The sequence below is a fragment of the Triticum aestivum genome, chromosome 3A, assembly GCF_018294505.1.
Source record: "Triticum aestivum cultivar Chinese Spring chromosome 3A, IWGSC CS RefSeq v2.1, whole genome shotgun sequence".
Classification (NCBI taxonomy): domain Eukaryota; kingdom Viridiplantae; phylum Streptophyta; class Magnoliopsida; order Poales; family Poaceae; genus Triticum; species Triticum aestivum.
Window position 1 is genome coordinate 469138219 of NC_057800.1, and position 13693 is coordinate 469151911.

At 44.3% G+C, this 13693-nt stretch overlaps 1 protein-coding gene across 2 annotated transcripts; it reads right to left on the reverse strand.

Annotated features, from left to right (window-relative positions):
- Positions 1–486: 486 nt before the first annotated feature.
- On the reverse strand, positions 487–4122 carry LOC123061696 (probable choline kinase 2). Of its 2 annotated transcripts, XM_044484904.1 has the most exons (7): positions 3513–4121; positions 2228–2349; positions 1934–2132; positions 1409–1526; positions 1272–1319; positions 1096–1196; positions 487–1010 (listed from the first exon to the last, which is right to left on the reverse strand). In XM_044484904.1, the coding sequence occupies exons 1-7, from the start codon at positions 3909–3911 to the stop codon at positions 915–917; spliced, it is 1083 nt and encodes a 360-aa protein (XP_044340839.1). In that variant the 5' UTR covers positions 3912–4121; the 3' UTR covers positions 487–914. The 2 variants fall into 2 exon arrangements, with proteins under 2 accessions (XP_044340839.1, XP_044340838.1); XM_044484903.1 differs by having other exon boundaries at positions 1096–1319; positions 3513–4122.
- Between the last annotated feature and the right edge of the window lie 9571 nt (positions 4123–13693).

The window sequence follows — 13693 nt, forward strand, 5'->3', positions numbered from 1 at the left end:
GGGACGAAAACTGACTAGGGTTTGCATCGATCTCAGATGTGCGTACTAGGCCAGCCAGAACACGACGTCTAGAGTTTCAACCCAGTTAAAACATACTTGATGCCTCCTCTTACAAGGGTCTGAGGCTTTATAGTCATTACACTTAGAGAGAAAATACAAAAAGTAGAGATGGAGCAGGTGAGAGCTAACAACCACCCGAGGACGAAACGAGGCTGTCCGATCGAAGATCCCCGTCGATGCGTGATCCACTTAGCACGATAAATAGAGGTGGAATCCGTTGGATCGAGGAAGAATGTACCAATTTAAATCTTCAGCCAAGTGGTAAGGTAACAGTTAACTGAACTTTGCCTAAAAAAACAGTTAACTGAACTTAACAACAGTGTTGATTTCTTAAGTTCAGGACCTGAAAGTTTCAGTGATAACACCGTCTTATTATGGAGAACCGCAAAGACTGCCGTCTCCAAGCTAGTACACTCCAAGCACGGCTTAATCAGGATCTCATACATACTCATACTTCTTTCACGAGATGTCTTATAGTACATACTTTGTCCGTCAAGTATACATACATTACTAGCACAAAATCACACGAACACCACCAGCTGTGCTTAGGGAAACAACATACAAAATGCAACTCCAAGCTTTATCATCGTTGCGTCGAGCCGTCGAGGCTATACCTATAAACAATCAACCAAAGCCCCCATAGACAGCTTCCTTCCTGAAGCTGGACCTTGTCAAGGTTCGAAATGGGAACGTCTGACCCTGGAACGGGCTTATGCTTCCTTGTAATAGTATGCTTCTCTCATATCCTTCCTGTCATTATCCCAGCCAGGGGATATGTGTGTTAGTAACACTGCACAGTTTGTGTGCAGCAGCACAGGCCCTCAGGGAGTTCCTGAAGCCATAGGTACAGCTATTCATGAGGTTAGGACGGCAGGCTTCTTCTGCCAGTACTGCTCAAATCTCTGCCTTGCGTACTCCTGGTAATCGAAGTCGATGTCGTTGACACGATCCTGTAAAGAAAAGAATGAAAGTTAGAAGATAGCAGCGCATATAATTACTGTGATGACTAGGTTGGCGAACCGAATATGAACTCACCGATATTATTCCCCAGAGTCCCCAAACCAGATGACTCGCGAGCGTGTACTTCTCCACGCTCCGGAGCAGATTCTCCACCTCCTCCGCTTCAGGTTCCTCGCCTGCCCAACAAAGCTGTATTAGCACGAAAGGAATCGTCGGACAATCGAACCAAGATAATTGGGTTTTGTACTCACGAGAAGTGCTCAGGTAAGTCTTCACGAAACGCCTCTGCTCATCGATATCTGCCGCAGAATAGAAAGTTAACAATAGTAACAAGGTAGAGTGAAGGCTGAACGAAAACAAAAGCAGAGTTAAATGGGAAATGCAATACCTGGATATTTACTGTAGTCCAGTATATGAGGCTTTTCCGAATGGTAGTCTGCCGCCATCTCGCAGAAATGGTTAGCGATGTCATATGCAACTGGGTTGAAGCTTGCATACTCATAGTCCTGTAAGCACACGAGGGGGCAAATAATAAGATCAAACCAACTTGCCAACTATATTTAGGATGTCTGACAGTTTGTTAGAAGGTGGGATAGAACTTCAGATTTCCTTAAGAAACTGTCATGACTCATGGCAGGTCGGTACACAGCATATACAACAAGAAAAGAAAGCATCGGTTCTTCATGCTGCACGTACTCTCCAAGACTAAAACTCTGCTTTTAGTGGAGGCGTGACACCTTAGGATGTCGAGTCGTAAGGAACAAAACTGAAGACAAGGTTGCATGAGATGAGAAACTTGGAAGTTCAGCCTAACAAACGTGCAAGAGAATCCCCATTTGCATATTTTACATGATTTCCATACACCAAATAATTAAGACTATAAGGAATTGCTTTTGAATGCATAGAGACTCACAATGATGGTCAGCATGTTGGTCTCCTCATCCATCATGATGTTGCCATACTGTAGATCATTGTGGCAGAAACCAATCCAGTGGTGGTAATCCCCTGAGAATTCTTTCTCCAGCGAAGCGATCTCGTCCTCCAGGCAATCCAAGCGTAGTTCGTTGGCCTGATCGGTTGGGCACAGGTTCTTGGCAGTTTTGAGCCAGTTCCTTCATTAAAAAGATTCATCAGGTTCAGTTCCATGCTTGTGAGTTGTAAGCCTGACAAATAAATCATTTGTGCAAGAACTAAAGATTGTCCTTACTTCAGTCTGTCCCAGAGGAGCACATGCTTGGGACCAGGCATGTCAAGGTTGTGGAATTCCCTCAGTTTTGTAGCCACCAGAGCTGAAATTTCAGGATCGCGCATATCGGGAGCCGACAGCGTCTGAAAAAAACATTTGCATTAGTTTGTGTTTACAAACAGATGGATAGTTTGGCCACCTTGGTAGAAAATACTCCTATCATTTTCCAAGGACAGCTTTAGCAAAAAAGTTCTAATAGCAATGAACCGTATTCCATTCCCACCCCTTTTTGTTCGCCCCAGAAAACAGCACAAGATACTCCCTTTTATTTATGAGCGCGACGCAAATAATGAAGTGATCTGAAGAATCTAGAACGTGCTACGGCGCGCTCTCATCCTCTGGCTATAGCATGACTAACACTTCAAAGGGGCATAGAAAGTGAGTTGGACCATGATGCATACTGCCTAAGCTACTTCCTTGTAAACGTACTTTGCCACCAGCTGTGCTGGTTTTGCCAACTTGGTCATCTGCCTACTTTCTCAAGTCAAATCAATTGCTTTCATGCCATGGCTTTTCTAAGAGATGTCCTCTGCAGTCGTATGTGCAGTTATAGATCATCGACTACTTGACAAATACAACATCGTAAGCTATTGACTTCACACCACAAATTTATCGATGTGACAAGAAATAATCTAAGGAAGAGAGATTTCATTTGATGACATAGCCTTGCAAAGAAAAAGATCGTCCACGTAACACACATTTCTGGGAGATGTCGCTAGTGCAGAAACAAAAGGTAGCTTTCGACTAAGTCACATGGGGCATAAATAATTCTGGTTAAATGGGAGTTCATTGACTAATTGGCTTGAAGAAGCGTTTTCTTTCTGAACTGATGGATAAGACTAGATGTAAGGTATTATCTAAAATTTTACAATGCTAGATTCCCACGGCAGAACATTCAACGGACGAGAACCACAGTTCAATAAATTAGTCGGCTGCATGCTATTGCTAGTAGAATCTCCTAAAGTACATCAAGAAAGCAGTAGTTAACTTTAGCACTAAATTTTCTAAAATCCAACCGAACACAAGCGCACTAAAAATAACTGAATCATTCGTGCAAAGAAACAAAGTGGCATGAAAAACTCTTAGAGAAAACAGAGTGATTTGGCAGTTCGAGAAAGAAATTCTCCAAGAAACAGAGGAGACCAGTTCTGAAATGGCCTTTAAACCAAGAAAAAACTGAAAGGAAGAAACAATTCGATAGTTATTTTGTTTAGACGCGTTATTATGGGTTCGCATGTGCACGTACCCGTGCGTGGATAAACTCCTCGATGCGGCCGTTGGGGAAGCGGCCGAGGAGGCGGGGGCCCTGGCCGTGGCGGGACATGCACTCGAAGGTGCGCAGCTCGTCGTCGCGGTCGAAGAAGAGGTCGACGCCGTCGCCGTAAATCCGCACGAGCACCTTCCTCACCTCCCTCTCCTTGAGCGCCCCCGCGCCCGCCTCGCCGCCGGCCGGGGCGGTGAGCCAGCGCACCTGGTACACCTCGTTGGTCATGGCGCCCTTGAGCGGCACCACCTCCAGCGCGCGGCAGTCCGCCACGTTCGGCCACGCCGCCGCCAGGTTGTGCAGGAGCCGCCGCGCCTCCTTGGGGATCCTCGCGGACTCCGCCGGCCTCTGGGCCTGGCTTTGGTTCTCGATCGCCACCATTCTCGCTAATCACGCCTTCTGCTCTCTTCTGGAGCGGAAATGGACAATCCGGCGCTTACGGTTGATCTTTCTGTTTCTTTTTCTGATTTGGGTATTCTTTCTTGTTCTTGGTGAAGCGAGATTGGATATAAAGAACTAGGCAAAGCGTTGCAGCTGCAAGTAACAGGGAGGGAGGTTTTGCTCTGTCCGGCGTGTTTTGGGATGGTTTATGTGGTTCGGCCGCGCATAAATAGAGGAGAGTCTGTTGCCGGGGGTTTTCCAGATGCCCCCTCCATGGTTTCTGTCCGTTCTATGTGAGGACATATCCTGGTTACCACAACGCGTTGAGTCGTTGTTTTCCTTTTTCTTTTCTTTTTCTGGAAAAACGTATGATATATTTATCAACGGTCAAGGTTGTATACAAAGAACACTAGAATTGAAAGTTACATTTAGGTCCATAGAGCACTTGACGATGGCTATAAACAATGAAGCAAGCCGAAGGCGTGCCGCCGTCATCACCCATCATTCACCGGAGCCGGCTAAACCAACAAACACAGTCGAGAAGTCGTCATGCTAAGTCCCTACAGGACCAACGCACAAAAACAACAACAGCCGCCGATGAAAAGAACCCGCAGACACACAAACACCGACAAACGAAGACCGGATCTACGTGGATCCACCGAAGACAAACAACGATCGTATCCCTCAAGATCCGACGGAGACAACCTCCACGCGCCCTCCGACAACGCTGAAATCACCACGGGGAAGGTGGCTAGGCGGAGAGAACCTTATTCTTGCTTGGTAGGGAAGGTTTCGTGAGGTCAAACAAAATGGACAAAATCATACTCTCCTCCGTAGTTTCATAATATAAAACATAGTTTGACCCTATAAAATTGTAACCGTAAATCTCACATACAATTTTTAGGTAACGGTTACAATACAAAAGGTACTTTTAAATATGAATCCAATGGTGTATATTTGTGTAACAGAAATCACATATTATTTCACTAATTGTTGGTCAAAGTATTTTTGAAAGCCAAACTACGCTTTATATTTTGGAACGAAGGTAGTATGACTTCTTATCTACTTTGACATTGCAGATACGCCAAAGTAGTAGAAAGAAACATACATAGGCTTTGCGAGTATAATTGAACTCCTATCAACCACACATGTGTAAAGTTGTCGGAATCTCAATTTTATAAAACGATTCTACAATCTTAGAATCTAAGCACACATGGAAAGTTGGTAGAATCTCAATTCTATCATAGGATGATGTGTTTTTGACAATCCAAATTGATTGGATTGGCTCTACATTATTGTCAGTACAATATATGATTTTATGATTCTAGGAAATTACTGCCAGTATATTAATGGGTTAATTTCATAAATGCCACTCGAATTCTAGCGACTCTGAGAAACGCCACTGCAATTTCCAGTGGCATTTTTCAAAGTCTGCAGTGGCTTTTTTGAAGTTTGCAAAATTTGTAGTGGTATTTTTAAAGTTTGAAAATTGCAGTGGCGTTTCTCGTAATCACCAGAATTCAAGTGGCATTTATCCAATTAACCCATAATATGTGATTTTATGATTCTGGCAACTACCGTGAGACTATCAATCTTATATGCAGAGTAAAAAAGAATTCTTATATTAATAAAGTTTGACCAGCCTTGTACAAGAGTAAGTTCTATCTTACTTTATAAAGTTTGACTAGCCTTGTATTAATAATTATAAACATTTACAGTAGTAAAGATATAGAATATGAAAAATAGTTCCATGATTCATATAATGATATTGATTTGGTATTGTGGTTGTCCATTTTTTCACATATATATATATTTGGTCAAATTTTATAAAGTTTGATTTATGATAAATTGTATATGCAGAGTAAAAAAGAAATGAAAGGAGTGCTACGACTACCGGGAAGTCAACTCCAACATTTAACATTGGCAAGTGAAGCAAAATGAAGCAGATTTTTTCTCTGATGAAGTATTTCTCAATATGAGTACAATTTTTACTCTCTTCAATTTGCCAAGTACTCCAACAATCAACATATGCCCACACAACTTAGGTGGTGTTTGGTTCTCTAGTCCTAGGACTTTTTCTAGTCCTAATTAAAAAGTCTCTAATCCCTAAAAAGTCCTTCTATGTTTGTTTTCAGAGACTAAAAAGTCCCTAGTCCCTTTCTAGAGGTTATTAAATGACCATGTTGCCCCTAGTATATAGAAAATTAACAATCAAACAACACCATGGGATGGCGGGCCAATGGGTGCATGAAGGGGCATTATTGAAAAAGTCCCAAAAAATCCCAAAAAGACTCTCCTTGAGAGTCTTCTTCATTTAGTCCCAAATGCCTAGTTTAGTCCCTAAAAAGTCCCTCCCGTTTGGTAAAAAAGTCTCTAAAAGGGACTTTTTCTAATTCCTACACAAAAAAGTCCCTGAAAACAAACACCCCCTTACATTCTTGTACCGTAAACAAGGTCTTAATGTTAATTTTTACAGTGGCACATGCGGGTGTGAGATTGGACGTCTCATTGTATTTATTTATTTTGTGGGGGGAGAGATTGGACGTCTCATGTAGCAAATGTAGTATACTTCCTCTGTCTCAAAACAAGAAACGTTTTTTTGACACTATACGAATACATCTAAGGAGATGGAGAACACGTGGTGAGAAATACGCGCTATTTCGTGCTTGAGAATGGGTGACACACAGTTGCCATCGTTTTCTTACCGGGGCGAGCAAGCTCTTTGTAAATACACAGTAAAGGCGTGTTTGATTGCAGTAGTGAATAGTAGTTGCATTCTATACACATCTCAATCCAGTTTGGTTGAGCAAAAACAGCCCCAAATGCGTCATTTACAAGTTGTTTGGTTGCCTGCATATAGGGTCTCTGCATTAGGTAATACGCAAGTGTACTTTGTTTGATTGCCTGCATTGGCCCAAGCGGCACATGAACACGGTATTTGGTTACATGCATGAGGTATGATTAAGAGCTAGCACTTGCACTTAGCACACACGGTTAAGAGCTAGCAGAGGGAGGGGGAGAAGAAATGCAGTGTGCGCCGGACAATGGCTACTACGGTGGATAGTGGCCGTGGTGCCGTGTCCGACATGACGAGCATGAAGTCGTGGACGAGCAACCCCGTCGGCGGCACGGCGGGCGACACCATTGGCAAACTAATTGCGGTGCTCACACAAACAGCCGATGAGGAGAAAAATGCAGTGCTCGCGCCATGGTATTGTCAGTGCAGTGGACGAGATAGGAGGCTGATATGATCGATGCCAGAAACAACTCCAGTGTAGTAGGGCGAGAGAGAGAGAGGAGGCTAAGATGATCGACCCCGTCGGCGGCGTGGTGAACTGCAGTGTGCATGGAGGCGAGGACACAACAAAGCAGTGTGCGTGCCATTGCAGTGTCAGTGCAGTAGGAGGACGACAGAGAGTAGGCCGAGATGAGCAGCACCGAAAACGACTCTAGTGTAGTAGGATGTGGGTAAGGAGAGCAAGAAGAATGGCGTCGGCGTCGAGAGGGACGAATAGGAGGGCTCTGAGCAGAGGACAGAGAAGCTCGACATGGCGGCTGCAATGCAGTAGGATGCTGTTCAAAGAAAGATGAAGCTACGGTCGTCGAAACCAAAAATTTACAACATGAATGGTGTGCGGAACTGTAAGATTAGGCTGCTGGTCAAAAAAAATTTCAAACAATCAATCATGTGCGACGAATCTGACAAATTTCGTTCAAAATAGCTTCAAACGGGAAGACGAAATTAAAAATTTACGGCCGACGAAACTACGAACCGATCGCCTGAATGAAATCATAGCATCAAGGTGCATTTTTTGATGTAGAACTTACTCAAATCGAAATATCATTGTATAGATCGGAAGAGGATATGAAGAACATAATTAAAGGATGGTTAATGAAGATAAAAAAACACAGGTAGGCGCTTTGTCAAATCCACGTCACAGCATATCTGCCAATCTTATCGCATCCGCGCGCATGCAAGGGATGGCCCATGGCTGCCTCGCATTGACGTGCGTGTCCTGCGTGGTGCAACATTAATTTGCCTCTCGGTCAGCAACATTCGGACCGACCACAACAAGCACGCGCAGTCTCAGCTTGATTTCCACCACAAGCATGACTATTATTAAGGGGCTGTTTGATTTTAGGACTAGCATTGCCATACTTTATCACATATTTTTGGTAAGCTTACTTAAGGTTAGTTCATTAAAATGAGAGCTACAAGTTGGCAAGACTAAAGAAATCTTGTCACACTTTTTATGTGTATGCCATGTGAGGCACAAGTGTGGCTTGTCTAAGGTGTGACTTGAACCAAACACCCATGTTAATCAAATTTACCTAATATTAATTGTGACAATCTTTGGCTAAGTTAATCACAAACCAAACAGTTTCTAAGACCGCGTGTAAACGAGGTGGCACTACCGTCAAGTTCAGTGAGATGTCCTGCCCCAGTATTTCACGCAGTGAGAAGCACGCGTGAGTGGCGCGTCAAATTTGGAGCGAGCTTTGCTGACCAGTTACTCGGATTGGCACGAACCGGTGGTACGTTTTCCTCGTGTTTGTCGGCATGGAACTGGATTAAGCCACGGTATCGATTTTATATTTTGCGGTGGATCGCATGGAGTACGTCCTCTAGTGCGGTGTGGAGACTTGGGAGCCACGTGTTTCAGGAAAAAGATCAGCGCGTGGCGAAATAAATAAGGCCAAAGTTCACGTCACAGGTCACACTACGGCCCAGCGCGGGCCGCAGTTGTCCGCGTCAACGGTCGAGCGTCTTCTTTATCTTGTCCTGCTATCCGAAACGAAACTAAACCAAGCAGGGTGTCCGTTGGTCCGGTTTGCAGATGGATTTCTCCCCGCCGATTGCTACGGAAAAGAAATCTGCTCCCTACGAAACACGAAACACCCACCTCTGATGATTGACATCCCGACGCATGTGTTCACTAGTCTCAGGGCAAGGACACGTAGTAATAAGCAACTTTAACCGACCGACCCAAATAAAAAATAATTTGTCTGTTCTTTGTCTGTTTAGGTCGCCCGACAAATATTCATATTTGTTTTCGTGTTTCGGTTGGCGCTTACACCTAACGCCGGCCCTGTCCATCTTTAAGGTCGTGTGAAAAAAATACCGCAAATATTTTGAAAATAAAAATATTAATTAAACATTAGTGCCGGCCATAAAGGCAAGTGGGAGTCCACGAGTCAACTTTACATTAAATAAAAGCATTTCTCTACTTTTATAAAAACCGAGTTGGTGATGATGGTGTGCATGCCATCTTATAATATAGACCGTCTGATCTACATCTGACGGATAGAAAGCAAACTATGATAATTTCTTTTTAAAAAACCGCACATCTCTCCACATTGACAGATAAGGCCTTGCCTCGTTCATCTTATCTCCCACAAGCTCATTGCTGAGCAATTAAAAAAGAAAATATCTGAAACAATCTAGCATGGTGGCCGCTACCGGCGCCGTCCATCCTCATGCCTCCGCCTAGTCTGACCACCAGTCACCATCACGTCCCACTCCTCCTCATCTTATCTCTCATCTTTCTCGAGATATCATTTTTTAATGAAATTCTCGAGATACCATTTTTTTGTTAAACTTCTTGAGATATCATTAGTTTTTACACATGGGATTACTCTTGCATGGGTCAATCACAACATGTGTTTTGTAAAAAAAAAATGCATCTTGATGTTCCGTGCAATGCACGGGCATCTTGCTAGTAATAAAACTAAAAACTAGGAGGAGGCGCATTGTGCTAGGCGTCCTCATCGTCGTTGTCGGGGCCGGTGAGGTCAATGAGCGTTAGAGTCGGGCCAGCCCCGGGGAACGTCGTCTCCCAGGCTGTGGCGACGCCCTCCGCCACTGGATGTACCGCTGCTGGCTGGGCTACCCCACCGCGGGCACAACGCTCCTCTTCCTCCGCGTCGCACTCCAACTGCTCGAGCCGCTCGCCCTCGCGGCGCTCCTCCGCCAGCCTACGCTATCGTCATATTGTGCCGGCGTCGCTCCAAGCCAGACGGGTGGTGCGTTGACCCACTCGCGCACACACCCATTCCATGTGTAGCGCTCGGGCATGACGGGGGTCGGCGCCGGCTCGGCCTTGGCGGGGGACGGCGACATCAGACCTCCCAATCGGGAGAGTCTGATGCGTAGGCGGGGTTGAGGCGTTGCTTCGGCGTCAGCTGCTACCGCCGGCGCCGCACCTCCTTAGCGTGCGCCCGCGCCGACCGCGACACTGGGATCCTCTACGTATCCAAGTGCCAATCATGTGGTAGTGTGACATCGGGGTACGTTAGGGAGATGCGGTGATCCTAGTGCCACATCGCCTGGTGCACTGAGACGCTTATCCGCTGCCTAGGCGGGCGGGAAGACACCGACGGAGGTGGGGAGAGCGCACGCGAAGGGCCGGCGGGGGCCTTGCCCTTTTTCTTGCCGGTGAAGAATCCCATGGTGGCTAGGGTTGTCGCCGACAGGGGAGCAGAGGGGTGGTTAGACGGGGACGGGCGTCTGGAAGACGATGAGGACGCCCCCCACAAGTATAGGCGATCCATCGTGGTCCTTTTGATAAATAAGAGTGTCAAACCCAATAAGGAGCAGAAGAAAAATGACACACAGTTTTCAGTAAGGTATTCTCTGCAAGCACTGAAATTATCAGTAACAAATAGTTTTATGATAAGGTAATTCGTAACGGGTAGCAAGTAATAAAAGTAAACAAGGTACAACAAGATGACCCAATCCTTTTTGTAGCAAAGGACAAGCCTGGACAAACTCTTATATAAAGGAAAGCGCTCCTGAGGACACATGAGAATTATTGTCAAGCTAGTTTTCATCATGCTCATATGATTCGCGTTCGTTACTTTGATAATTTGATATGTGGGTGGACCGGTGCTTGGGTACTGCCCTTACTTGGACAAGCATCCCACTTATGATTAACCCCCTTCGCAAGCATCCGCAACTACGAAAGAAGAATTAAGGTAAACCTAACCATAGCATGAAACATATAGATCCAAATCAGCCCCTTACGAAACAACGCATAAAATAGGGTTTAAGCTTATGTCACTCTAGCAACCCATCATCTACTTATTACTTCCCAATGCCTTCCACTAGGCCCAAACAATGGTGAAGTGTCATGTAGTCGACGTTCACATAACACCACTAGAGGAAAGACAACATACATCTCATCAAAATATCGAACTAATACCAAATTCACATGACTACTTATAGCAAGACTTCTCCCATGTCCTCAGAAACAAACGTAACTACTCACAAATCATATTTATATTCATAATCAGAGGGGTATTAATATGCATAAAGGATCTCAACATATAATCTTCCACCGAATAAACCAACTAGCATCAACTACAAGGAGTAATCAACACTACTAGCAACCCACAGGTACCAATCTGATGTTTTGAGACAAAGATCGGATACAAGAGATGAACTAGGGTTTGAGAGGAGATGGTGCTGCTGAAGATGTTGATGGAGATTGACCCCCTCTCGATGATAGGATCGATGGTGATGTCGATGGTGATGATTTCCCCCTGCCGGAGGGATGTTTCCCTAGCAGAACGGCTCCGCCGGAGCCCTAGATTGGTTCCGCTAAGGTTCCGCCTCGAGACGGCGGCGCTTCGTCCCGAAATCTTCATGGTTATTTTTTCCAGGGCAAAAGACCACCTTATACCAAAAGATGGGCATCGGGGGCCTGCTAGGTGGTCCACGAGGCAGGGGGCACGCCCAGGGGGTAGGGCGCGCCCCCCACCCTCGTGGACGGTGGCTGGCTCCCCTTTGGTGCTTTCTGCGCCCAATATTTTTTATATATTCCAAAACTGACTTTTGTGGAGTTTCAGGACTTTTGGAGTTGTGCAGAATAGGTCTCTAATATTTGCTCCTTTTCCAACCCAGGATTCCAGCTGCCGGCATTCTCCCTTTTCATGTAAACCTTGTAAAATAAGAGACAAAAGGCATAAGTATTGTGACATAATGTGTAATAACAGCCCATAATGCAATAAATATCGATATAAATGCATGATGCAAAATGGATGTATCAACTCCCCCAAGCTTAGACCTCGCTTGTCCTCAAGCGGAAGCCGATATTGAAAAATATGTCCACATGTTTAGAGATAGAGGTGTCGATAAAATAAAATACGGACATGAGGGCATCATGATCATTCTTTGTACAGCAACACACACACACACACATATTTATATATATTGTCATGTGATTTCTTATGCTAAAGTAACAATCTATTCACAATGTAAAGTATGAATCGGAAACTTCATTGAAAACTAACAACTCTCAGTCATTGAAGCAATTGCAATTTATCATAACATCGGAGAGAGTCAATATAAGAGCTTTTCAGCAAGTCCACATACTCAACTACTCCCTCCATTCTACAATGTAGTGCTTCCTCTATCCACATGCTTCAACTTTGACCGTAAATTTAACTACCAAGACCGATTGCGGCGGGAGCAAAAATTATATCAGTGAATTCGTATTTGAAAGAAGTTTTTAATTATATAATTTTTTCTCCCGCCGCAGTTGGTCTCGTTGGTTAAATTTATGGTCAAAGTTGGACCTCGGAAAGCGCGGGCGCACTATATTATGGAATGGAGGGAGTATCATTTAGTCTTTCACAATTGCTAACACTCACGCAATACTTATGGTTATGAAGTTTTAATGGGACACAGAGAAAGATAGGGGCTTATAGTTTTGCCTCCCAACCTTTTATCTCAAGGGTAATGTCAACAATAATGGTTTATGAAAACCCACATCCAAGTAGCTATATATATCAGGATTTTTCCAACACACAGTGCTTGGCAAAGGATAAAATGTAAAACGGAAAGGTGAAGATTACCATGAATCTTGTATAAAGCATAAGACAAAAATAAAAGATAGGCCCTTCACAGAGGGAAGCAGAGGTTGTCATGTGTTTTTATGGTTGGATGTACGAAATCTTAATGCAAAAAAACGTCACTTTATATTGCCACTTGTGGTAGGGACCTTTATTATGCAGTTTGTCGCTTTTATTTCTTTCACATCACAAGATCGTATAAAGCTTATTTTCTCCACACTAATAGATCATACATATTTAGAAAGCAATTTTTATTGCTTGTAACAATGACAACTTACTTGAAGGATCTTACTCAATCCATAAGTAGATATGGTTGACTCTCATGGCAAAACTGGGTTTAAGGATATTCGAAAGCACAAGTAGTATCTCTACTTGGTGCAAAGAATTTGCCTAGCATAAGGGGGAAGGCAAGCTCAACATGTTGGATGATTGTAACGCCCTCGATGCGGCTATATCTCCCACGTGTCGAAGCACGACTTAGAGGCATAACCGCATTGAAAGCAATATCGTAAGTGAGGTAATCTTCACAACAACCCATGTAAATAAATAAAGGGGAAAAGTACATAGTTGGCTTACACTCTCCACGTCACACAAATACATAAATAAGTCATTACATTCATCCAATACACTCAAGGTCCGACTACGGAACCAAAATAAAGATCAACCCCAAATGCAACATAGTCCCCGATCGCCCCAACCGGGCACCACTATTGATCATCTGGGAAAGACACGTAGTAACGGCGAGAGTCTTCATTGAACTCCCACTTGAGCTCGGCCATATCATCTGGAGCGGTATCATCGGTCCCTGCATCTGGTTTGGAAGTAATCTGTGAGTCACGGGGACTCAACAATTTCACACCCTCGCGATCAAGACTATTTAAGCTTATAGGTAAGGGTAAACGTATGAGGTGGAGCTGCGGCAAGCGACT